Genomic DNA, 27,500 nt, shown 5'->3' with positions numbered 1-27,500 from the left:
AACTTGCTCAATTTTCACGCTTTGGTTTGGTTTGTTATAAACGTCATGCAGAGACGTCCGCATACTCGTATACTTTTATATGACGTTATACGTGAAGCAGATAAGTATAATCATAGCCACGTTGACAACGTTTGTAATAAACCAACCCGTTTGTAAATCCGTCAAGATTTGAGAGAGTTATGACTGTTTTTGTTTGAGCTGCCATTGAACATATACTGTACTGTAGCCCAGAAGTAAGATGGCTACCGGGTGAACGACGTCAGAAACTCCATCTTAAGCCATCTAGACTTTATATATATATATATCTATGGTTGGTACTGTATGTGTATGTATGCGTGGGTGCGTGTTAACTGAGGGAGCTATCTTTACCATATCAACTTCTTTGTGTGTGTGTGTGTGTGTGTGTGTGTGCATGAATGTACAGTATAGGTTTGCTTAAGACTACTTTACATCTCACAAACACATTTAAATGTTTTGTCATTGTAAAGCTTTGCCGTGCTCAGCCAACTATACCATGCTGTGCGTGGTGGCTGTGGCTCCTGCACAGATCACCCTATATGGAGCATGGGGAGGTCGGTGATAATCCTTTCCATCTAACCATCTCTAACCAGATAGGGACCCCAGATCTTCCTGAAATTTAAAAACTTTGGACGCCTCCCCCTGGTGTCTTTATTTTTTATTAATTTTTGTATTAATCCATATTTCGAAAATTCCTCTAATCTGGTGTGTAGGTGATGATATGCACATTGCATGCACAATAGAATTACATTTTCTTTCTTTTATTTATAATGGGCTTCGGTGGCAAGGCCAAAACCGGTGTCCACCAGGTGGCACTGAATGAGTTTTTAAGAAGAAAACAAAGACAAAGCAATCCCATTTAAAAGTGTCTCTTAGCTTTGACTACTAGTAGGATAAAAGTGGGGGAAACATTTATTTATATAAAGTACACTTTAGCCTAAAGGAAGAAAAAGTGCACCTTATCCTTGACAGCTCGTATATAGCCCATACGCAATCTCATCTAGGGGAAAGGCAGGGAGGGATTTGAACCTGGGATCAAGGGCTGATGGCTTTTTGGAGGTAATTATGAAGATCAGGGTCTAACGGCGTGTACATCCTCCTCTCCAGCTCCTGTACAATGGGGCTGCTCTATAGCTCCTTTGAGGATTGCACTGTTCTCATCTTCCTGGTGCCCTGTATGGATTTGAGAATCAAATCCTTCAGACGGAGGATCACTGACGTGGTGGGGGTCGTTTCCACTGCTCATGAAGACAGTTCGTTTTCAGCGGGTTTGAGTAATATTTCTCAATTCCTCTGCCAAGTGCCCACCTGCGAGACTTCCAGATAGGGGGATGATTTTGCAGTAATGTGCTATTCGTCACCCTGTCTGACATATAGTGGACCATCACAGAGCGCTAGCTCTCTGTTGCCCAGTATGTATGTCCATGGTGAAGGCAAGGTTCAGTGTCTTGCCCTATAGCCCCGTAGATAGCACTTTATGTAGACTTGGATAGCATTTTATACAGGCTTATAGCATGTTACGTAGACAGCACTAGAATTTCATTTTATGTTGTCATAGCACTTTATAGTATAATTATACTGTATAGTATAGTATAGTATAGTATAGTATAGTTTCATTATAGATATTCCACTGTTACGTTCTTAGCTTACGTATGTTTCGTGATAACTACTTTTGTGTATGTGAATGTATTGCCATGGTAATGTAAATCGCTCTGGATTAAGAGCGTCTGCCAAGTGCCTAAATTGTAAATTGTCTTAGCCCAATTCATCTTCAATGCCTTTAGGCATTGTTTCATAGAGGTCAGGAATGACTTTGATGCTATAAAATGTACAGGCAGGGTGTAACATGGATCAAGCGTTTTCATTAGTTGACAAAACCTCAAACCACCGGAAAGGGCTGCAAATACATTGGTTATGTTTAGTTTCTGAACTGCTACATAATAGGATTGTTGGAAGGCATTGGCAAGAGACTGCTGTCTTTTCAACCGACTGTGTTATATTTCTGTTCCACTGGAAGCAGGACTTCCAAAAGGCGATATACTGCAGCTGGTGGTGACAGTGACGATAAGCGCTCAAAAGTGTTTCCACTTATGGGTCAAACATTGCTTACAGACAGAACATTCTCTCTCCACCATTTTCCTTCACTCGTCATGACATTCAATGCCAAAACAGAAATGTCTACTCTCCACACTTGCGTGAATGCGTCACGTGACTGCAGTGAGGAAGTATAGGCGCTGTCAAACGTTATGCTCTGCAAAGTACACAACGGGAACTCCCAAGCCGATAATTATAAATAACTGCTGCGACATAAATGAACGGTGGATTAGCAATGAAGCTAAGAAGAAAGATTACACACACACACTACACATCTAAAGAAAACGTGGGTTTATTTCTTTATTTACAGACTGTCCGCACTCTAATGTCCGCAATGATTGACTGGTCTACTACTACTGGGATTATACATTCATACGTTATTTATTGACCAACGGCGCTGCAGCACCACCAAGGGCGGTCAGCAGACTACGTTTAGGTCATTTATTTAATAGTAATAATAATAATATACAAATCTTAATAATAACGTCGGCATTTGGTCATTTCAGTTGCTCTGGCTGTGTATGGGTACGGCCCTCATATTTATTATAATAGGTCGGTCCGCTCGGCTCCGGTTCTGAGCTAGAATTATAATAATAGCAGCAGGTTCATTTTTTGCGGGAAAATTTTGGGTCCGGGTTTGGTCAAATTGGACCCCGTGAACACCTCTAGTGGGGATTAGCTGGTCACACACTGATACCAGGGACTCAGTGAGGGGGTCATGAGTCAATTATAATGTTCCAACTAGTGTTTCTCTCTTTTATCTTCATGCTAACACATTCTTCCATATAGTACAGCTCACACACTTTCTTCCATTGTATACAACTCACTTATCATGTACTGCTTTGACTGTGTAACTATAGGCTGACACGGTTTCTTTGTATAAGGCTACGTGGTTCTGCAGAACTGCTCTTCATAGCGCGCCACCGAGTGGCGCGCTACGAGCTTGTAGATCTGCTATTTTTGAAAAATCAAAGAACGACTGACATAGAAACATAGCTTTTTTCAGAAAACTGTCAGAATGTAACCTCGCCAGGCTTTCCACCACCTCGGAGGAAAGCTGTTTCAAAAGTCCATATGATCCGGACGGGAGCGAATGATAATTATCGTTACGTCATGTTGTAGTATTGTTTTGTAGTCGACAGGCAGGAACAACGGGCCGGCAACTTCCTTTTCCCTCAAACCGATTTTTCTCAATAAAAGCTCTCGTAGCCTGTAGCTTTTCTTGAGAAAAATCGGCTTGAGGGAAAAGGAAGTTGCCGCCCCGTTGTTCCTGCCCGTCGACATCCTCCGCTCCCGACAGGATCATATACCCATAAATGAAACGGTGCCCAGGCTATAGTCAGGATGTAGAAGACATTTTTAGAACCCGATGTCAAGGCCAAAATGGAAATTAATACAGCGATGACTGGAATTTATAGACGGACTAGATATACAGCCATAAATACTAATCTGTAGTTCGGGTTGGTGCTACACAAATGGAGAGTATAAACCTGCCTCTCATTTGTATTCCTGTGAGCAGTCTGTCTGCTCTGGTTAGCCGTGTTCCCTGTCTGAAAGTCTCTACGGGAAGAGAGGAGACAGAGGACGAGGATGAGTCTGATGTTATCCTCCAGAGAGAAGTGGCTCATTTGAGAGTTGTGGACAGTTAAGCTTGTTTTTTCCCACCCTCTCCTGACTTGTTCAGCAGGTCCCCGTTGCATTCACTGATTGGCCCCTGGATACATGCTGTATATTGCAAATACTGTATATAAAACACACTACTGTCTGCTACACTATTCCTCAACTACAAACCTCACTATTTTTTGGTCCATCCATCCATCCATATATATCACATAGAATGAAAAGTGATTCACTACAATTGATTTGAAGCTCATCTCACCAAAAATAAATTGGACATACTGGATAAATAAATCAGTGGTAATAGAGAAATTGGAAATTGAGTGACCTTGTGAGGACGGAGTGTGTAGAAAGCGCATTGTGGTCCACATGTCGGCTCTATTCCTCCTCAACTAAAACAGTAAAATAAGATATATCGATATACTTTAAAGGACAGCATGATTGACAGATTTATTGAGTGCAGCTAAAGCAATCATTGGCTTGCAATAAAAATGCCACTGCAAACCGTCTTTCTTCCAGATCAGTTCCATTCAGGGAAAACATCTCAATGCACTGAGGAATGGTAAATCATATATAGCTATACAATCTTAGCGAGCTTTACAACAAAAATCCTTCTATTATGATTCTCAATGAAAAACAATCAAACGACGGGCCTGAGAGGCCTCATTTTCGTCTTCTCGCAGTCGGTAGAGCTCTCGCTTCTGGACAACAAGATCACGCGTTCGATCCCGGGCACCGCCAACTCAGCATAATGAGTAGCACGGCTTGGGTGCGGCATGTCTTGCGGTAAGTATATACTGGGAGCTGATGGTAGCACTGGGAGCTGATGGTAGGTGTGGCGCTCCACCTCGGCGTCCATCTCCCAGGGGGTCTAGCGCATTGTAATGGGGACAGATTTATGCATGTTAACGGCTGATACAGACAATAGGCCTATAACTAAGCCACTCCTGAACTACTTTTTTCCCCCTTTTCTCTATCGGTAAAGCTGCAGCCCCCGTATGTCTCCTGAGAAGTGTCCAATGATTTGATCCATTAGGTCAACATGTTTGCCTCTACGTACAATAATGTGTGCTTCATCTCCCCTCCCGCTGTATTCAACTCAGATCGTATTGGCAGGGGCTCTACTATAGTGTCCAGATGCAAACTGTTCATTTGAGGGACAGAAGTGTCGCTTGTGTGGGACAAGTGGGATGGGTGGACCCCCCCCCCCCCTGTCCCACTTGTCCCACACAAGCGATACTGGAGTACCGGGTTAGCAACTTACTACTTGAGTTGCTATTAAATGCCTTGACGTCATATTCGACCATATAGGCCTATTGGCTATCGTTTATAAACTCCTCTGGTGTCTCACATTTTGTTTTAAAAAATCATGCTTTGTTTTCATGCTATTTCAACAGGCTTAAAAACACATCTTGCAGGAAGAGACAATGAGAGAGCTTTACAACAGAAGGCCAACTATTAGGGGACTAACTATTAGGGCATTTGAACACTGATGCAATCGCCTGCCGGCTGCCAGTCACAATGTGGGACAGGGTCTCACTTTGTGGGACGCCTGAAAAGTCTTGGAAATGAGGGACTGTCCCACGCAAAGAGGGACATCCCGTTGGTCCCATACAGACTGCCAGAGGAAATAGCCTTTTGCCTTTCTATTGCTCTGGAATACCCACGCTGACAGAGGCTATAGGAGCAGGGCTTAGCTATAGCCCTCGTCGCTTTACGACAGCTCGACTGCAGGGAGGGGGGGGGGGGGGGAGGAGAAGAAATCGAATTTCCCCAGCCTCTGTATAGATAGAATAAGTGATCAGCGGAGGCTGGGGAAGATGCAGTGCCAAAAACCCCTGGGTCCCTGGGTCTAGAGTAGACGGATGTCTCAAACAAATTAGAGAACTGAGAACCCTCCAGACTTATCCGCTCTCTCCAAGTATGAAGATCCGAGAGAGAGAGGTAAAGACAAAGATAGAAAGGTGTGTGTGTGTGTGTGTGTGTGTGTGTGTGTGTGTGTGTGTGTGTGTGTGTGTGTGTGTGTGTGTGTGTGTGTGTGTGTGTGTGTGTGTGTGTGTGTGTGTGTGTGTGTTATATATATGCCTATATATCACACAGTATAGGTGAATCACTTATTGCAGTAATTGTACAACTGGCTAATTACAGAATTCACACCTGAACAAATGTTGCTCTACTGACGTAGGCTACTAATGAATCAAATTCCCTCTTAGATACTGAATGCCTTGGCCTGCTTCCATTTTCACGAAATGTTATCTTAGCACTGGCTAATTTACTGGTTAGCTGAACACTAATGACTGACTGCCTGGCCATGTTGCCTCGAGCAATGAGAACCGGTGTGCGTGTACGTGTGCATGGATAATTGTGATTGCCTAATTAAAGCGTGTGCATGGTCATCGTCTGTTGGTGTGTGTGTGTGTGTGTGTATAGGTGTGTGCACTTTGTATTACGATGTGTTTATACAGTGTTTGTGCACCTGCGCTGTGTAGGTGTGTACACGCACATAGTCAAGTGTGTTTGTGTGTGGTATGCTTTGTGTAGGTGCATGTCCATGTTAGCGTGTGCAGGGTATGTGCTGCACACATTTCTTTATGCGAGGGAAAGTCTGTGAGGGACGGAGAGAAAGTTGGCTGCCTGCATGAGTCATGATGCATCCCTCCTCTGCATTCTCCTCAGGATGACAAACACCATAGCATTGGGCACCAACAGTGCTAAACATTGTTCTGGGGGAACAGTGTCCACTTGTTTTTACCACTGCTGGGAATGGCACTTGATGGTCGAGTTATGACTCTTGCGAGAAAATCATTGCGAAAGGGATCAGGTTTCATCGCGCAAATAAAAAATGATTCATTTTCAGAAGGAATTTTACGCCACGGACCGACTCAATTTATCCACATTAATCTGACGGATTGATCGCACGTTTCTCCAAACCCTGATTTGTCTCAATTTGCTGTAAACACAAATTGAATTAGATTATGCATTGATCCCATGCCTGGGGTGAAATTTGTCATTCCTTTTGTGGATGAGGACAAATTAAGTCTTTCAGTATGCCAATAGAAGTTTTTGTCTCCCCCCCCCCCCCACTGCAATGGTGACACACAGTAGTCAGATAACATATTTATTAGGGTTGTAACAATATAGTAACTGGATCGAAATATCGATCTTAACCCATTTTGACCTGAGATCAGATTAAAAAAATGTCTGTTTGAAAATGACAGTTTTCTGAAAAAGCTATGTTTCTATGTCAGTCGTTCTTCGATTTTTCAAAAACAGCAGACCTACAAGCTCGTAGCGCGCCACTATGCGCGCTATGAGCTTGTAGATCTGCTATTTCTGTGTTCATGTCAAGGTGTGGATTTGTCCATATGTGTTCAAATACAACGTGGGTCTATTTGCCAGAGAATCAGTGTTTACTTATTTATATCCATAATAATGCATCTTTCCCTTAAAAAACATGCACTATCCACAAGTTTCACGCATATGTAATGTATTTGCTAAATAGTTACTGCATCTATTTCGAATCATTGAATCGTATCGTCATAATGAACCAATATTGTCCATGTATCGTATCGTCAACCATGTATCGTATCGTCAGCCATGTATCGTGATCGAATCACTGTTAAAATGTATCGTTGATTCGTTACACCCCTAATACATGAGAGCGAGAGAGAGAGAGAGAGAGAGAGAGAGAGAGAGAGAGAGAGAGAGAGAGAGAGAGAGAGAGCACTATATCTAAAAGTTCTTACTCCACTGTTCATTTGCAATATATTTCTACGTTATACACTAGTATATACAGTATTATTACCTCCTCTAAAATACAACAAATGTAGCTCTAAGCGTAAATTCAATAAGGAAGCTCTCTCTCTCCCACAGTCACCTTTGTTGCTGGGGATGCTTCACAAACAGTCAGTATTTAAATAAAGAACGTCTTGCTAGTACCTATGGTGTGCGGGCTCCATCCAATCCACTGATGCTTCACAAACACCCTGTCATTCACAGTTTGAAAGTGTGAGCATTTACATATCACTGCCTCTGACACTTGTCATTCTCTTCTCAGTATTCAAAAAGCAACCCATCCCCAACTCCACCATGTCTGAAACGTCCACAGTTGAGAAGGAAGGATCGGTCCATCTGCACTGCCACCACCACCAGCGTCTAGACTCTGGGGTTCTCCCTATTAACCCATTTAGGCCTGACCTCAAAATGATTTCATTTTTTTCAAAAATAGCAGACCTATACAAGCTCATAGCGCGCCACTCGGTGGCGCACTATGAGCTTGTAGATCTGCTATTTTTCAATAGCTAAATTATAACAATGTTTAAAAAACCAAAAGGGGCTCCCGCCCAAAATGGGTTAAAAGCTAATCTTATTCATTAACTGTTAACAGTCCAATTGCCAAAATGTTTTATCTTTTATTCAACAAAACGTTTCATTCGCAACAACTTTATCCGCATGCATTTATTGAATCGACTCATTTTTAAGTTAATCATAAGATAGATTATGAATTGTTCATGTATATGCTTGGAATATAGTTTTGTAGCTGGCATCGCTATATATGAATTGTGTGAACTGCTCATTTCAGAATCAATCAATTCATACCGTTAAGAGATTCAAAATTAAGAATTAAAGTGCTTGATTTTTACATGCACGCACAGTCTGGGACGCACGCACGCACGCACACGCACGCACGCATGCACGCACACACACACGCACACACGCACACACACACACACACACACACACACACACAGGCCTGGCTCCAGACCATAGACCTCACCCACTCTACTGAGCGTGGTGGCCTGGCTCCAGACCATAGACCTCACCCACTCTACTGAGCGTGGTGGCCTGGCTCCAGACCATAGACCTCACCCACTCTACTGAGCGTGGTGGCCTGGCTCCAGACCATAGACCTCACCCACTCTACCGAGCGTGGTGGCCTGGCTCCAGACCATAGACCTCACCCACTCTACTGAGTGTGGTGGCCTGGCTCCAGACCATAGACCTCACCCACTCTACTGAGTGGACTCATCTATACACAGGCAAGGAGCGAGCTGTTCCCTGCACGGCGATATCGTGCGAAAACCTGTCCTGACATGGAGCGTACGGCCATTGCGTGGCGACGTATAGTGCCCTGAACCAATCAAATAAGCAATAAATATAAATATTTGTATATTAAATAAAAGCATGTATATCTGAAGCAATGAAAGTGTTTCTGGGCCGTGAAGTGATACGTCGCTCAAATTGTGACTCTACACTATATCACAGGCAGTGTAGATGAGATGTAACACAGTGACTCTCAAACCACTCTATTTTTTATTTATTTTAATCACACTTGTTTGAAGTGAGGGGCGCCCTTATCATCGTACATCATCACACATCATCTCATTCCCGGCCAATCAGAATTTGCGTCCTCACCTTTGTCATCAATGTTACGCAATGTTACTCAGAATTGTCCATTCATTGTCAATCAATGGCATTTAATGTTTGCGTTGGGACAAAAATGGGGTTATACATACAGTCCCATTCTGTTGGTCTGTACCAGGCTGAGAAAGGTACCTCTGGAAAAGCCACACCTCTGATGGGTGTGGTTTAGTCTTAAGGGGACATGTAGCCCCTCAAAAATATTGATCATTTAATAAAAATCACAACCGTGTGAAGTGAGGGGCGCTCTTATCATACATCATCTCATTCCGGCTAATCGGATTTGGGGAAAAAGGGTTGGAGGAGGGGACTCGGACTTTACAGAAATATCAAAGTTTGAGAAAACACTGCTCTACACACCCTGCTCTACCTGAAACTCTATATATCAGATTTATCTCTCTTACGTGGATCTGTCATGTGTTTCTTAATGCAGTTCTGCTATGACAATTGAATTTCCCTCACCGGATGCGTGCACGCACGCACGCACGCACGTACGCACGTACGCACGCACGCACGTACGCACGCACGCACTGGTGCAATACAGGGGCAGTTAACTTCACAAAATCATGATTCATGGCATATAAATGTCTTCATACAGTATGATACAATAAGCATGCCGCTCAGTACTCTGGTATACGTCTTCATGATACAGTACATGATACAATAAGCATGCCACTCAGTACTCAGTACTGGGTATACAGTAAGTAGTAACAATGTAAGTAGTAGTAACTCCGCTCCGGCTGGTGGCTGCCAATTATCGCAAGGACGGCACAATACTTTGCCAGCCTTTTTGCCTCCTTTTCAGCATCCCAAGTTGTTGAAATCCCCCAACAACCAGTCTGTGGGTATATGTGGCTGCCCAATAAAAACACCTGCACACACAAATACTCTGCACCTATAGCCCAACAATGAGATGGTATGGAGAAAGTGGTTGGTATGTAATGGTCATAAAACCTTGGTCATAAAAGCTTCCACTATGCTAGGGTCAAAGGTGCAGGCTATCTCTAAAAGGTCAGACCACACCAATGCAACTACTGTACTGTCGTCGCAACTCGTTGCAACAAAACAGTTTTGATTGCCAGTCCACACCAAGCAACTCCTCGCAAACTGCCATTGGAGATAATGGCTGCAAGTAGTTGCATATCGCAAGGAGTTGCATTGGCGTGGACTGTGTGATCTTAATGCAGACACTTCCTCTGTAATCTGGCTCGCCATCAACCAACAACAACATCATCTGATGTAAAATAGCTGTCAAAGATGTAAAGATGTCTGGGGCTATCGCAGAGATGAAACATGGATGGAATGACACAGGCATGTTTGTGTACATTCTCATTGAAGATTCATGAAATTCCGAAGTCCTTTTGATGATGAGTTCCACAATAGATGATGGCATGCCGCATGCGCATCCCTTTGTATGTACTGTACAACAGCCATTCGAGATGGCATATTTTTCCGGTTCTTAAATCAGATGGATAGATATACGCTGGTCCACATACGTAGAAGGGCTGCGTTGAGTCAGCCAGGGTGAACTACCGCCAGCAGAGACAGCCAGTACTGTGTAGGCCTATACACCACAGGGAGGTATACCCACTTCTCTCCAGAGAGAGCCCCTTCGCCTCGGAGCTCTCCCACTCTGGCCATCAAGGGCCGTTCTCTCTGAAATCATTCCACTTTTAACCCACTTTATATTTTAATTACATCTCTCGCTGCAGCCGCTAACCAAGCTGAGGTTTTTAGTCATTACATTTTTCACAATGGGAGAGAGAAGGCGACTATACAGCACATTTTAAAGATGTTGCCCAAGGTGGTTTCTAGGCAAAGTATAAAAACTTAAAAAGAGACCATAAGCCATGTCATTACACACCACAGTACAAAAGCAGACATACTGTATAGCCGCTGTTAAGGAACCTACACTATACTCTAAAAAAAAAAGTAGTTAACCAAGCGACAATTGTAATATGCATGAGGCTTACCACACGTTCTCACACCCAATTCAACTATATGGACACTTTGGCAAGGAACCTTCCATGTCCAACGCCGACACCAACGCCGACACTGAGGAAACCCTGAAACCCTCACAATGCCGCTGTGAAAGTAATCCATGTGAAATTTGGGTGAAAAAGGTCTTGAATAACATAGCTCTCTACGGCACTTGAAGGCACCATAATGCCATGCTGTTCTCATCATCAATCAGAGCTTTAAACTGCATTTCCACGCAATATAACACAACTTTGACTAAATGAAAACCCCCTTTTCCCGCTGCCGGGGGCTCGGTAAATGTAAAACAAAAATAGCTTTGGTCCAAGCTATATACCCCAGTTTGATGGGGAAAAAAATAAACTACAACACACTACTGGAAAATTGTACTGTACAGTGTATGCTCTGCTACTCCACTATACGGTGAGTTACCGCAGGAGAGGAATAACACCTTGCACTCCGCATACTAACGAAGCCAGAAGATGAATAAGAAATGGACGGAGAAGAAGAAGTATACTCAAGAGGTGGAAAGATGGGGATGGGGGGGGGAGGAGGAGAGGAATTAGGAGCAGAGGCAGTGCGGAAATGAGGATGGGTTGGAAGACGAGGGGAAACGGGAACGAGGGAGCAGCAGAGAGAGAGAGAGAGAGGGAGAGAGTATAGTGGGAGGAGGGGGAGCGATATATAGAAACAATGTCACAGCGAAGGAGCAGAGCAGCCACTTACTTGCAGTGCTTGTGGGGTCCGCTCAGCGTCTCGATGACAAAGCATTCTCCGTCGTTCAGGCAGTAGGCCAGGTCCTTCTCGTGGCACGGCTTGAAATGCTCCGATCCCAGCGAAGGGACAGTTGGAGATGCTGTAAGTGCAACAGGCACGCACACGCACACGCACACACACACACACACACACACACACACACACACACACACACACACACACACACACACACAGCCATGTTAACTCTTTAAAGACCCTCGAGGTCCATTTCACGTTGGCTTCGCCATCTATTGTGGCTCCGAGGTTCATTGCACCACAGAGCCCCGTTTAGAAATCCTGTGTGCACACACACAATTAGAGTACAACAATATGCAACTATCATTTTGATGACCGCGACCATGAGAGCATTGTATAACTCCTTCAGCTTCTCCCAGCAGTGCAAACGACGAGGCAGTCTTTGCAATGTAATGATGCCAACTCGCCATGGAGGATTCGATGTGTATACATAACATGTACGTTGTGTTAACCACGTAAGCCTAATACACAGTACTTCTTTATATTGTACTACAAATAGCTAAAATAGCTGATCTACAAGCTTGCGACACATCATGACGAGCTTATATAGATCTGCTATTTTAGCTATTTTATAATGTCCCACCCCACCCATCCCCAACAAACCCTTGTTGCCATACTTTACAACGTTGCTTTACTTGACAACGGTGATCCATTGTGCTACAGTATACCACACCGGCCTATACAGAACTCATCAAGCTTCATTGCGATCATCCGTCTTCGCCCGGGATGCTTGTCGTAAAAAAACACAAATCACGCCTCGATCTGCACGGAAAGTCGCGGAAAACAAAACGTCGTCGGGGGACAGTGCATGGGCACCCCGCAGAGTGGCTTTTTTTCCCCCAGCTCACGGAGGAGAGACAACAGGGGGGGGGGGGGGGGGGTGTGTGCAGATTATACTACCATTACAACGCGTCTCTGCCGCCATCTCATACTAACCCATTTTGGGGTGTGGGAAACCCCGTTTTGGTGTTTTAAACATTGTTATAATTTAGCTAATTGAAAAATAGCAGATCTACAAGCTCGTAGCGCGCCACTCAGTGGCGCGCTATGAGCTTGTAGATCTGCTATTTATTTTTAAATCGTGAAAATATTTTTTTTCAGAAAACTGGAGGATTTTAGAAGATTTATTTTTTAATGTTCAGGTCAGGCCTAAATGGGATAAACACTACTTTGCAGCTAATACCCAGACACTATTGTTTGTTTAGGCCCTGCAAAGTCAGCGTGGGAAGATGGATGGGGGACGGGTAATAATCTGTCCCAATGTGATTAATACTATGTTGGTCCCAGTGCTGCAGTCGGAGGGAGCTTGACTTCTCCCAGTGATTTATCACAGAGTGCATGGCTGCTGGTGGACGGTCTGCGCCTGCTCACACACTGCTCCGAGCCGGGGAGAGAATCTGCTCGGTCTCTAGCCTAACTGATGACATTACTGCTGGAATTAACAGGTGACACTTCACTGTCCTTTTATTTTGGAAGTCGAAGTCATAGCTGAGCATCGATGAACCAAATTATAGAAAGAATATAAAGTAGGTAAAAAAATAAAGCAATGTTTCTTCTGTAGCCATTTACACTGCTGTTCAGCTTTGGTATTTAAAGAATGTTTACAATTTTATTTTAACCCATTAAGAGTCTATGATTAAGACCTGAGCAGGCCAATTCTACAAATGTCCAGTTTTCTGAAAAACCTACAGTATATTGCTATGTCAGTGGTTCTGCAAACCTGTTCATGTCAAGGACCTCCACAATTATTATGTATTTGGCCAACAACAACAACAACAACGACAACAATAATAATAATAACAATAATAATAATTGTATATAAGTGTGTGTGTGTGTGTGTGTGTGTGTGTGTGTGTGTGTGTGTGTGTGTGTGTGTGTTATATTGAGCTGACCAAGTCAGATGTAAGATCAGCACCGCAGGCAGTTCCTTTTCCACGTTTTTAGAATGTAGGAAAGATGAGCCAAAAACTCTGCTTGGCTGATTCACAATCTGCTGCCATTAAAAAAAAGAAATAATGGGTTCCTAGCTCGTTCAATGCAGAAAACATTCCCAGGTTAAGTTGAGGATGAAATACAAAATGAGCAGGCTGTTTCGGTGAATATAAATGAAAGCCAACAACACATTTTCGGCTTTCAGTTTTGTAGCTGGGGGAAAGGGGCAAATGAGGAGAACTGGTTTATTAATCAGAAGTATAGACGTGTGGTGATGTTTCACTATGAAGCACCGGCTTCTGAAGTTCTGATTGAGCTTTGTTAATTGGCTGGAGAAAAAAAAAAACCCACACAGGTTGTTTGTCTGTTGTGAATTATATTTGATTGGAAGAGGTAAAGGTTGGAACAGATGCCTCATTGCCTCAGGGTTATTAATCAAGGTAGTTAGGTAGCTATTTTATGCTGTGCTCGAACAAAACAAAACAAAATGATTTTGACCTTTGGTCAAGTCACCAAAACCAGGTAGTTTAAACCAGTTTTTAAAAAGCATATTGAATACCTTCTCTCTGTTGGCCGAAACATAGTTATTTGAACTTATTTCTGTAGGCCTATCAGATACCTCCTTAGCAATTGCAATTGCATCTTCAAGCACACAAGTGAAAATTGAAGTCTTCACAGATAACTGGTTTAGATGGATTACTCATGCCTCTAACATAGGACCTGATTTTGTATGAATTCAGTTAAACCCGTTTAACCTGTAGAAACAGAGGTTCAGTTCAGTTTAGTTTATTTTGGTCATAGAATGAACATTACATTGATTACATTTGATCATTATAGTATTTAGACCAAAAAGAAGGTATAGGCTGAAGCCAGTGGCTTATTGTGCCTATCCTGTTTACATCAACAAAAATAATAATATATACAATACATCTAACACACATAGGGGGCGGGGGGGCGGCAGTTAACAAACAGGGGGAAAACAGACAGAGGAAGAAAATACAAACAAAATACAGGGAAAAAAGAAAAAAAAGAAGAAAGGGGGTAAAGGAAGAGAATACAAATTTGATCACACATAATTCACAATTGCAGATGCACCTGTTTGAGGTACTTGTGTATTATGATCATCAATAGAGAAGCAGATATCTCCCCTTGTGTGTATTGTACGTATATGGTCTTGTTTTGTTTTGTTTTGGGTTCTATGTATTGTCAATAAGTCAGTCGTTTCGTTTACATGTATGTTTTTTTTTTCAATTTACTTTTTATTGAATTTTAATCAAAGTGAAAATGAGGTACAGTATAGTATACAATATAAACCTGAGAAGAAGAAAAAAGTTCCACAAATAAGAGCTTGCTGAAGGGACATCGTTTAACCGAAATGTTTCTACTGTGCAAAGGAATCTGGGAATTATCAGAATGTTCCGCTGGAGATGTAATCATTGCAGAATCAAATGGTTAATGGCTATAGGGGCAGCAGGTCCGTAGGTGGTAAATCTCACTCCAACTTATATGCTAATGTCCTGAGTCTGGTCTGCTTAAGTGTATCTGCAAGCACCGAATGCCTATTCTGCATTTGAATCTATTCTGAACTCAGCCACCAGTGCCACTGAGAAAATTGCATCATAAAGGAACTACAACTTGCATTTTAAACCTCAGTCTTAAAGGGATTGTGAAAAAAAAGGCTTTGTAATTGTTCTTGTTTTTATTAGGTTTTCTAATCTCAATTGCACCCAAAAAACATGAACTTTTAACATTCAGTAGACTTTCTGTGATCGGGGGTTTTCTAGCTCAAACAGGTGCTCTGATTTGCCGGCAGTAAGTGACATCACTTACTGCAAATCCCATATATGTCAATGGGATTTGCCAGCAGATGTCACTGTTTCACTGTGTTGCCTGTTTTCATTGTAGCTCAAAAGGCCCAAAAAACCCCAAAGAAAACTTCAGACCACAGAAAATCCACTGAATGTTCAAAGTTCAGGTTTTTTGGGTGTAATTGAGGTCATAAAACCTAAAAGAAAAAAGAAAAAGAAAAATAAATGAAAATGAATGTCATAAAACCTTTAAGCGGCCACGTAGGTCGCTAACCCTAACCTCAGTCTTAACCGGCCACGTAAGTCGCTCGCTAACCCTAACCTCAGTCTTAAGCGCCCACGTAGGTCGCTAATCCTAACCTCAGTCTTAACCGGCCACGTAGGTCGCTAACACTAACCTCAGTCTTAAGCGGCCACGTAGGTCGCTAACCCTAACCTCAGTCTTAACCGGCCACGTAGGTCGCTAACACTAACCTCAGTCTTAACCGGCCACGTAGGTCGCTAACCCTAACCTCAGTCTTAAGCGGCCACGTAGGTCGCTAACACTAACCTCAGTCTTAACCGGCCACGTAGGTCGCTAACCCTAACCTCAGTCTTAACCGGCCACGTAGGTCGCTAACCCTAACCTCAGTCTTAAGCGCCCACGTAGGTCGCTAATCCTAACCTCAGTCTTAACCGGCCACGTAGGTCGCTAACACTAACCTGTCTTAACCGGCCACGTAGGTCGCTAACACTAACCTGTCTTAACCGGCCACGTAGGTCGCTAACCCTAACCTCAGTCTTAACCGGCCACGTACAGTAGGTAGGACCCTAACCTCAGTCTTTTACAATGTTTTTTTTTTGTGGCTTTGGCATCAAAATTTCAGAAAAAAATAGATTTTTTTCTGAAATTTGAACGGTAATTCAAATTTTGCCTATGATTTTATAATGGACGATTTACTTTTTGGACAAGTGGGCATGAACTTTGGGCAAGTAGAACATGTACTGTACTGTACTGTACTGTACTGTACTGTACTGCCCGACGGCCAAGTGCCTCTTGAGACCTTAATTAAGGCTCAACCAGGCAGCACTGGATTGGATGACAACGGCATCTAAATTGTTGTTGGCAAAATAATGCCATGGCGCATGGTAAATATCCCCATCTCTAAACAGAACAAGCATAACAGCAGTCTTGTAAACAAATTACCACAATAGCCTGCATATCACACACAAAATAAACCGTCAAACAACCACAAATCAACTACCAAACAGATCTTCAAACAAGCCACATACCACACTCCACACATAAAAACAGACAAGCTAGCAAGGACATGGCTAGACCCTGACTTTTGTCAAAGCAATCTACTCTTTACACTCCCTTCATAGAGATGACCTTAACTTTAACCACATCCAACTACCCCATGCCTAAAATCATACTGGTGCCTCGGCTATACTTGCAATCAGTGATATGATAACAAAAGACAACTCAGCAAGCCATGACCTACCTTATTGTTCCCATTTCCTCAGACTGCTTGCCTCTCAGCCAGCTCCATTGATTAGCAGCACCTGCTGAAAGTCTTCATGTTTGCTGCCTGCTTTAATCTCCGCCCCCGAATGCCCAGCTCACCCAGCAAAGCATGGGTACGAATGCCCTACATGTCATCTCCATAGGGTGTATACGATTGCTTTCTACCCCCACTGCTATGTCTCTGCTGCCAACTCAGTAAGCGCTTTCTCTCTTAACCCATTCTGGGCGGGAACGGTTCTACAAATGTCGTCTTAAATCCTGACAGTTTTCTGAAAAACCCTATGTTTCTATGTCAGTCATTCTCAAACATTTTCCTGTCAAGGACCCCCAAGATTATATGTAATTGGCCGCGGAACCTCATCTGGAAATATGTTGTTCCGGGGACCCCCCTTCCCCCCCAGAAGCAAAGATTTTAGTTAAAAACTTTGGCTCTGAAAGAATATATATTCAAAGATTTGCGCCACATTTTCACGATTAAAAAGAAATAGCAGACCTACAAGCTCGTAGCGCGCTATGAGCTTGTAGGACTGCTATTTTTCAATAGCTAAAGTACAACATAATGCTTAAACAGCTCTACTGCATGCTGCGCAACATTATACTCCACAAGATACACAATTCATAACAATAAAGTCTGGTCTCACTCTCAGCTTGATGGTTAATTTGTATCAATGGTCATGCATTTCTTTTCCCCTATTTTCCCTCCCCTCCTTGTTTTTGCCTTCATTTGATATAGGTATACAGAGTGGACCTTGGGGAGTGGCATGCAGAAAGGTTTCTTGCCAGCCAGGAATCAAACCTGGGACTTGCTGTCAAGCATTTGGGTCATGTGTTACTAACCACTCAGCTATCGGGTCCCAATGGGTTCTAAAATTATGCATTTCTAAAAAAAGAAATTAGTGTGCATTTAAACCTATTTTGACCTGAGATCAGATTCTAAAAAATGTCTTCTACATCCTGACAGTTTTCTGAAAAAGCTATGTTACTATGTCAGTCGTTTTTCAAAAATAGCAGACCTACAAGCTTTTTTTCAATAGCTAAAGCATAACATAATGCTAACACCAAAATGGGTTCTAAACATGCAGACAGCAGCCATTCAAGGCACCACGGCGGAGGTCACTTTTTAAACGTATAAAAGCACACTCCTAATCTGTAAACAAATGGAACATCGGATGCGCGGTCACAAATGACACCTAAAAAGCAAGCTTCTGTATATTGACTGGCATTTCAAGGTACGTGGCTCGGTAATCTAGTAGGAGCCCAAGAACAATTACAAAAAAAATCTCTTAATTGTGCTAATGCAAATTATTTCAGGCTTCATAAAATCACGAGTGGCTCTGGAGCTGTCTTCAAATTGACCTTTGTTGAGATATAGTGGTGCAGCAAATATATCTGTCTGTGTTAAATGGCATATGAAGTGTCATTGAAACAGCATGAGTTTGGAATTGATCATTTTCAATCTACTGTAAGAGCTGACCGACGTTAAGTAATTTAATAATGCTAAAAAATAACTGAACACTGATGAATCTCCATAGCCATGTTTTTTTAAACTTTGCTTTATCGCTCACTTAGGTCGATAAGGCATAATGAGATGAAATTGAATATGAAGGGCACCCTTCCATTTTTTGTGCAGCTGCCAACCAGACAGCGAGAGAGAACTGAATATGTGTCTGTGTCACTCGATACTATTACATTAGCGTGGATTGACAGGCACTCACACAGATACTGTCAGACCAAGGCCAGAAGTACACATGACAGTTAGGTAGTGTACTGCATATACCGTACGACCAGTGTTCCACAACACTGGGCACATTTAGTGCAAGCTTGTATTTATTAATTTATTTTACACAATCTCTTTTGAGACATATGTCTTCCCATTTGTACTTCTATTTTTGACACTGCTGCAGTGCTGCTCCGTCCATTCCGTCCTATTTGTTTTGACCGTTTGTCATCGGCTCAGGCGACGCCTGGCATACAGTCGAGGAAGGAATTGTCTCTTTAAGAGGAACGGGGGGAAAAAGGCAGGCTCATCGAAAGCCGGCAGCAGGAGAGTTAACTCACTCACTGACAGAAAGGAAGACGTCAATCAGTTCAGAAGAAAACAGTCCAATTTACTGTATCGTGCAAGCGAGGAGAGAGAACCACAGCTACGATCAATAAACTACAGGGTGCTGATAACACAACGCTCTCGTTACCTCTCATCCTCCCTCAGCCCCCGTCTCTCCTCTCTCCTCTCTCCTTCTTTCTCACCCTCCAGTATTATCTCCTGCTTTGTAGCAGTACGTGTATGCTCTACAATGTACATAGACACTGACAGGCTTTGTATTGTATATGCAACACAAATAACAGCCCGGATATTATGATCCGCAGCTACTGTAGTGGTGATGGCCTTTCCCATATGGAATAACACGACGATGCTCTGGGCTGTTCTTAATGGTTATTATATTAACGCTGTCGAATGATTAAAACATGTTTAATCGCGCGTAATCACGTGCACATGATTTTAATAGGACAAGCAATGTGTGATTAATCACAAATTATCAAGTTAAAAATGTACCTTAAAGGGATTATGTGTGGGAAAATGTGGAAAATAAAGTATATATAAAGGGGATATTTTTCAATTCTTATTATTACTCTTATTTACAGGGGTGGGAGAGGACAAAAATGCTTGCTTTATCCCATTTTGGGCGGGAACCCCTTTTGGTGTTTTAACTAGTTACTATAGCATCATGTAATGTTATACTTTAGCTATTGAAAAATAGCAGATCTACAAGCTTGTAGTTCTGCTATTTTTGAAAAATCGTAAAAGTGCAGCACAAATCTTTGAATATATATATATATATTCTTTCAGAGCGAAAAGTTTCTCTTATTTTGACGTCGGGCCTAAATGGGTTATGCAAATGTTTGAATAATTATTACATCTGATCTATAAATGCACCACGTACGTCTCTGTGTGCACGTATACGTGTACGAAGCGTTCGCCCCGCCGACTTCAAATTCGACACACGTGTTCCGAGCACAAATCTTCTGACCGGGCTCTGGATATATCTCCTCTGACCGGGCTCTATATCTCCATATATGGAGCTATAGGCCTGTTCTGACGTCACAATGTTTGTTTTGACATCACAATGTGTCACAACCCGTGGTCCCTATAGAGCGTCGCAGTCCCTCCCCCTTTCAGAACGACGAGTGGCCCAGGAAATGAAATGCAATGCATTCTGACCATAGGATTTTTTTAAAGTATTTATTTAAAGACGGTTACGCCGCGGACAAAGCCAACTCGGATCGTGACAAATCGTGACAATGAACACAATGTTTTGGGCCGATCAAATAATTTATAAGAAGAAAAACAAAACAAACAGTGTTGTCTCCTGCCTTTATTTTCTTTTTTCTAATGATTTGATCGGCCCAAAATATTGTGTTCATTGTCATGATTTAACAGTCTTTAAATAAATACTTAAAGAAAATCCTATGGTCAGAATGCATTGCATTTCATTTCCTGGGCCACTCGTCGTTCTGAAAGGGGGAGGGACTGCGACGCTCTATAGTGGTCCTTGTTCCTAGTTTTGGTGAATGTTTTCTGTTCTTGTGTGCTTTTAATTCCGTAGTTTTGTTCCTAGTGTTTCCCGTCCTGCCCTGTTACTGTTTGCCTGCCTTGTCTAACCTGTACTGTTATTAGTCTTTGTTCTCCACCTGTGTCCTCTTTAGTCCCCCAGCCAATCCCTGTGTTGATTTTCTAGTTGAGTTCACCTGTGTCCTTATGTATTCATACTCCCCTGGTTTTTCAGTTCCTTTGTCAGTTCATCAATGTAAGCTAGGGCTGGGCGATATGACAAAATCTCATATCACGATATAGAATTTATTTTATCACGATAACGATATACTCACGATATAGAATATTTTTTACGATACCTATTTTTTTATCTAAAATAATTGATTTTTGTTCAGGTCGAGTACTTTACTGTACTTGGGCTGTACTGTACTGTACTGTACTGTACTGTACTGTACTGTACTGTACTGTACTGTACTGTACTGTACTGTACTGTACTGTACTGTACTGTACTGTACAAGCTCTCCTCCCTGGCCTCTGTCTGTGTTAGGCTGCACAACAGTGACACTTGTTGGTGACAATAGTTATGCTATTTCCGTGCTCGGATACAGGGACAGGGACACACATAGCTGTCTATAATGGTTGCACCACTCAAAAAACAATTAAATTCACATTAATTATTAACACTAATTATATGAATATAATACTGATGCCCTTCCCATGCACAGACAGGCCCAAAGCAAGTACAAAATATTACAAAATAAAATGTATAATAATAATTAGAGGCTGAACTCAATTGTTCAGCCTCTGTAGACATTTTTAAAGCACAGCTCAAGACCCACTTCTACAACATTGCTTTTAATTGATCTTTTATTTTTTGTTATTCATGTCCTCACTGTATTGCATTACTGCTTGTTTTTTAATGTCGTTGCCTTGCTTTTCTTTTTTTCTCCATTGCTCTGTAAAGCACTTTGAGAGCTGCATTTCATGTCATGAAAGGTGCTATACAAATAACGTTTTATTAGTATTATTAATAATAATTATTATTATTATGACAATTAAAAAGAAAAAAGAAAGAAATAAGACGTTGCCATTCAGACACAAAAGTACAGGCCTGTGTCTGCATTAAATTGGCTTAAGGAAAAAATAAATATCTCATGTCAGTTTGTCACTACAGTTGTTTCAGTTCATTTAAGCTCTGTATAGGGAATCAACATGTTCTGTTGTAGTTATAGTTTAGTTTGTTAAAGACGTTGGGCAGCTTAACGATGTTTAATTGACTACAGGCGATAGAGTGAGAGAGAACGCGATCTTGTCGTCAACTCTCCATGCCCAGCTGTGCGTAGGATATGGGAGTCTGGGACGAGTGGGGCTTTTTCTTTTCCTTTTTTTTGATGATCACAACAAAGTCAGCGTCTTGTGTTGTTGTTGTAAGCTGTTGCTGAATTAAGGACTTTTCAAATGGAATAATTTATTTGGAACAATAAAACAAGAGACACGCAGCAGGAGGACTGCACAGGTAAGAGGAACCTTGGAAGAAGTTTGCAGTGCACCCGACGACGGACAAGCTTATTGTTCAACTGTGTAAAACATGCGTGGCTCACGCAATTTATCAATTTGACCCAACATGAAACCTGCATTTATAACAGTGAATGACCGGTTACTTTAGGGCGCGTTCGGAAATAGCGCACTAGGCGGACTGTGCATTGTGCAATGCAAACTGATAGATGAGTTCGCTCTGGTGTGGTATTTCCGAACGTGCCCCTTACACCGCTCTGAATCTCGTCAGCCATCATCTCCCTTCATGTAATCAAAACCACTTCCATATCCATACAATGGAAGACGTTGCCCCTCTTTTAGGTGCAAGCACCACCTCGGCTTGTGTTGTGGTCGTGTTGGCCTGCTTAGAGTATATAATAGAGAAGACATCCGAAAGGTGTTCGCTCACTGTTTTCAGTGCGCGCGGTGGGCTGCTGGGCATGCCGTATATAAGCGCTGTGACGTAAAATACTGCCGTAAAGCGAAACGGCGATATAAGCGATATAGCTTTTTTTTCGTGATAGACATTTTCTATCGAAAATACGATATATATCGTCATATCGCCCAGCCCTAATGTAAGCCAGCGTGTTTATATTTCCTTGTATTCCTAGAACTTAGTACTTAGTTTCTCCTCGTGTATTCTTGCTCCCTCGTGTATTTAATTCCACTATTAAAACCTCTTGCGTCGTACTTCGCCTCCGTTTGTCTGTCCTATCGCTCCTCAAACCGTAACACAATGTTGTTCTGACATCTGCATAGACTCCATATTTTGGGCATGCATCGTTCCAAGTAGGCCAGTGCCCGCAACGGGCACGACTCTAGTCTATCTATCAAAACAATGCGCCACGTCTTCTGTGTGTACGTCTGTGTTCCACGTAACCGAGAGCCGTTCGCCTCACCGACTTCACCATTTGACACACGTGTTCCACACCGCCACAGTTCAGTGCCCGGCCTTGAGTCGGTCTGAACACCGACGCTTGTCCAGAACCGCCACAAAAGGCCTCTCTGCCTAGGCTCAGGGTCCAAATTAGCCAATTGGTCACACCTGATCACCCCTAGATCTCCATAAAGGCTCATACATTGTCTGGATTTACGGTGGTGGGGTGACCACCGAACTACAACATGACGCCACGAGCCGCGGTGAAGAGCAAACCACCGCCACCGCTCCAGCCCTTCTCTCTGTTTTTACTCACCACCGCTCAATGTTATTTCAGCTCCGGTGGTCAGCTCACCACCGGAGCGGTGGTCACCTCATCACCGAAAATCCAGACTATGAATAGGCCTTAATTATATGGAGCTGGCCTGTTCTGACATCACAATGATGTTCTGAGTTCTGACATCTGCATAGACTCCATTTTCGGGGCATGCCTGACAAAGAACAAAGAAGGGACACAGACAACATATCTGGGTGGGGCGGTATTCAGTTCCAACTTGCATCGTTCCAAGTAGTAGGCCAGTGCCCAACGGGCACCGCTCTACTTGAATCAATTAACAAAATATAGATACAAATATGTCTGCGACTGCATTTTGTAAAAGGCAAACTCGTTTTGCTTGTTTTAATTAAATGAACATGGCAAATATTTCATGCTGTGTTTTTAAGAGCTATTTTGTATAAATTAGTTTCATATAATTTATTATATAAATTAAACAGTCATTTAAGTGCCTTCAATTTATTGCCTTTATTGTATGCCTTCCCTTTTATCTCTATTGCTCTGTAAAGCGCTGCATTTCATGTCTTTTTTTATTTTTTATTTTAAGATATTTTTTTTTGCGGCTTACGCCTTTTATTGATTTTTGAAGGGACAGACAGTAGGTTGACAGGAAACGGGAGAGAGATGGGGGGATGACATGCAGTAAAGGCCGTGTCGGGTCCGGGAGTCGAACCTGCGGCACACTGCGACTGGATTACCAGTCCGGTGCCCAGACCGTTACGCTACGGCCTGGGCCTGCATTTCATGTCTTGAAACACTATACAAAGTATAGTATATTATTAGTAGTAGTAGTAGTAGTAGTAGTATTATTGTGCCACGTGACAGCACAAACATTATTACATACTAACGTACAGTATCCAGGGGGTTTATTTTGAGTTCCCTAGCATTGAGTGGAAACTCAGAGAGATAACATGGCTCTGGAGATTCTGAGGGTATTCCTCGAGTTTGTTTGACTACCAGAAAGGCTCAATTAGCTGTGGTGATGTGGGCTTTCATAAACATCACCATGAACCTCTCGAGGTATCAAAGTTAATACTGAGTATTAATCGGAAGACGCATTCATGAGAGACCCAGTTTACAAGCTGCATTGTCAACTCCAAATAAGTTCTCACATTCCAAAGCTTCTTGTTTTTGACAGGTGAAAACATGATGCGTGTAATCTCTGTCAGTTTCCATCCCACATATCCCGCCATTGCAGACCAATGAAGCGTAGTAATGCAATGGAAGCCTATAAAAGCCTAGAGAGATAAAAATGTTTGTAGGCTACTGACCTGCGTCTAAATGAAGCCCCATGTAACTGTTCTGTGAATGTTACTTCTACTCAATGTTCTGTAAACGTTTTTTATAGCAAGATAGGCAAAGTCTCTGTTTTCTAATGCTTTTAACCCTTTATTTTCCACACATCTCCCGTTGGAGAATTCATTTTCAAATGAAAGCCAGCTCTGTATTGATCCAGAATCCTGTGAACTAGTCAGTTAGTGCAACTGCTATTGCAATTCCTGAACTGTATTACTTTCAAAATCTGATAATTAACTGATTTACAATTTTAAAATGGCCCTATAGGGAATGGGAATCGATGTAATGTCGCACTGCATTGTGGAAGATGGTGTAGTTAGTGCGTGTATCTCCACAGCTCTGCCACTGATGCAGCAGTGTGTGAATAGTTTTGTAGTGCAAATACTATATTGTCTCTGTCGGGTGGAAACATCATATATTATGCAAAACTGTTACTCTTCAGGATTCAAATTCAAACTGTTACTCTTCAATTTATGAAAAATGTCCTGACGGTTGCCCCCCCACAGCAACGATATAGCAGTCCTCCATATCGAATGCAATTCATGTTTCATGGCTGACATTGTCCCCAGAGTGGGGGGGCCAGGGCATACAGACAGACATACAGTACAGTACAGTACAGGCCGCCTGGACCGCCTGCTTATCGATTAGCAGCTGTGAGCAGACACGAGGAGCAGAGGGGGGGGGGGTTTAGTTGTTTCCCATGCGGTGGACAGACGCTTTACTAGCAGGATGCAGGTGCTCTGCTACTGCCCCCTAGAGGTCATGCTGGTACACACCACCAGCATAGACATAAAAAGGCGGACACCTCTTTCCGGGCTCTGCATGGGGTTGCATGTTTCTGTTGAAGGCATGAGCGTGAGCGACAGCTTTGCCAAGCTTACGGATTGGCCAATAGTCACTTGAGCGGCAGCGAGAGACATGGGAGGCAGTGGCGTGCACAGATAGACACTAGGGGGTGCTCTAGTATGTGGACCATGGTGACATTGATCCATTTTTTTATATTTGTTTTTGGCTTTTGTGCCTTTATTGATAGTTACAGTGAAGACAGACAGGAAAGGGGGAGAGAGAGAAGGGGAGAGACACGCAGCAAAAGGTCGTCATGAACGGGACTCGAACACGCGACACGCTGTCAGGCCAAGAGCCTATAATGTGGCATGCGCCTGGACCACTAGGCCAGCGGGCGCCCCGACATTGATCAATTCCTTGCTTCCAATATATTATTTAGGCGGCCCCAAAATCTATAAATCTCACAACATTAAGGCCACCGGGCTGGTTCCACGCGCCGCACAAGGTGCCCTTTTTTCACTTGAGCACCTGCCCCTCTGAATGTCTGTGCACGCCACTGCACGGAGGAGTCACATGAGCGACGTCACTTGAGCAGCGACGCAGTGTGTGCCTTCAGCACTTCCGCTTGACTTCCTGCCTTCAGTGGAGACGCGTCGCTCCAATGAACCACAGTGCATGGCCAATGAGGCATCTAATTTTTATTTTTATACTGTATATGCACACCACCACGTGACCTACAGTATGAACATGCCAGTGGTTGAGCGGATAGGGCATTGGCCACATGGTTGCAGTGTCCCTGGCTTGACTGAGTCTAATGGGACAATGCATATTAATGGAGGAGAATGGACATTACAAATTAATGCAATGCATGCACCGGATTTAGCAAAACGCAAAACATAAAAACGGAACAGGCAGGCAGTGAAGCACATTACACTATTGGACAAAGCATAAAAACATACAAGAAACAAAGTAAAATGTATGAAGTGCATCTACCATAATTTCCGGACTATAAGGCGCACCTGAATATAAGCCGCACCAGCCAAATTTAGGGAAAATCCCAAATATGTACGTATACAAGCCGCACCGGACTATAAGCCGCAGGTGGCCCCCTAGTGGCCGTTTCGTTAGCTCAGAGCCTTAGATGGCTCTGCGTTCAACCGTTATATAAGCCGCAGGGTTCAAATCATGGGTAAAAAGGTGCGGTTTATAGTCCGGAAATTACGGTATATGGATTAGCAGCGTTTTTATAGAGTGCCGCGCTATGAGCTTGTAGGTCTGCTATTTTTGAAAAATCGTGAAAATGTGGCCCAAATGTTTGAATATATTCTTTCAGAGCGTTCGCTTTTCAGGAAACTTTATTTAGAAGGCATTTGTAGAATCGTTCCCAGGTCAAAATGGGTTAAGTGACAGTAATACAGTATACACTGTCACGCTGCACTACTAGACTATTAGACTATACAGTACAGTACATGGGTCACAGGTTTGGCCGTCGAGTAACCATATTATTTTTAGATCGAATGAAGTCTTGCAGTTGCATGTCATTCCCTCTCTCTGCCCTCAGCTTCCATGTCTCTCTTCACTAAATACCATCTAAATAACTAAATAAACCTCTCACTTAGGAGGATATGAGATGATGTACAGTAGCATGTAGTAATTGCACCTCATTTGGTAGTACACATGGCATCTCGTATCCATTTGAGAGTGCACCATGCGAACAGAGTTATTAGCTCATACAAAATCATGCATGAAGCATCAGATGGCGGTATGTGCCCGACGCAGATGTTGCGTTATCCAGGGAAATGTTCACATGATTCCTGCCTCCTCTCCAGGAACACGCTGCTGATATATATACGCTGATATATCATACTATAGGCCTATAGATGATGTGCCCAAATATGGAGTTCCACACGGCTCCATACAGTATATTATTTATTTACTGTAGCAGCCCAAAAGCT

General features: G+C 42.8%; 1 protein-coding gene across 1 annotated transcript in view; it reads right to left on the bottom strand.

The window, feature by feature from the left end:
• nrg3a (neuregulin 3a) overlaps window positions 1–27,500 on the bottom strand; it is a gene marked incomplete at both ends in the record, with an annotated part of 501,581 nt that overhangs the window by 152,198 nt on the left and 321,883 nt on the right. Inside the window, one exon of the mRNA XM_083775014.1 lies at window positions 11,854–11,983. Within this exon, the coding sequence (XP_083631140.1) occupies window positions 11,854–11,983 (130 nt within the window). The remainder of the gene's footprint in view (window positions 1–11,853; window positions 11,984–27,500) is intronic.

The sequence above is a fragment of the Protomyctophum parallelum genome (assembly GCF_964188405.1).
Source record: "Protomyctophum parallelum genome assembly, chromosome: 10".
Lineage (NCBI taxonomy): Eukaryota > Metazoa > Chordata > Actinopteri > Myctophiformes > Myctophidae > Protomyctophum > Protomyctophum parallelum.
Note: the sequence above shows the minus strand (reverse complement) of the source record. Positions and strands in the feature narration are given on the sequence as shown.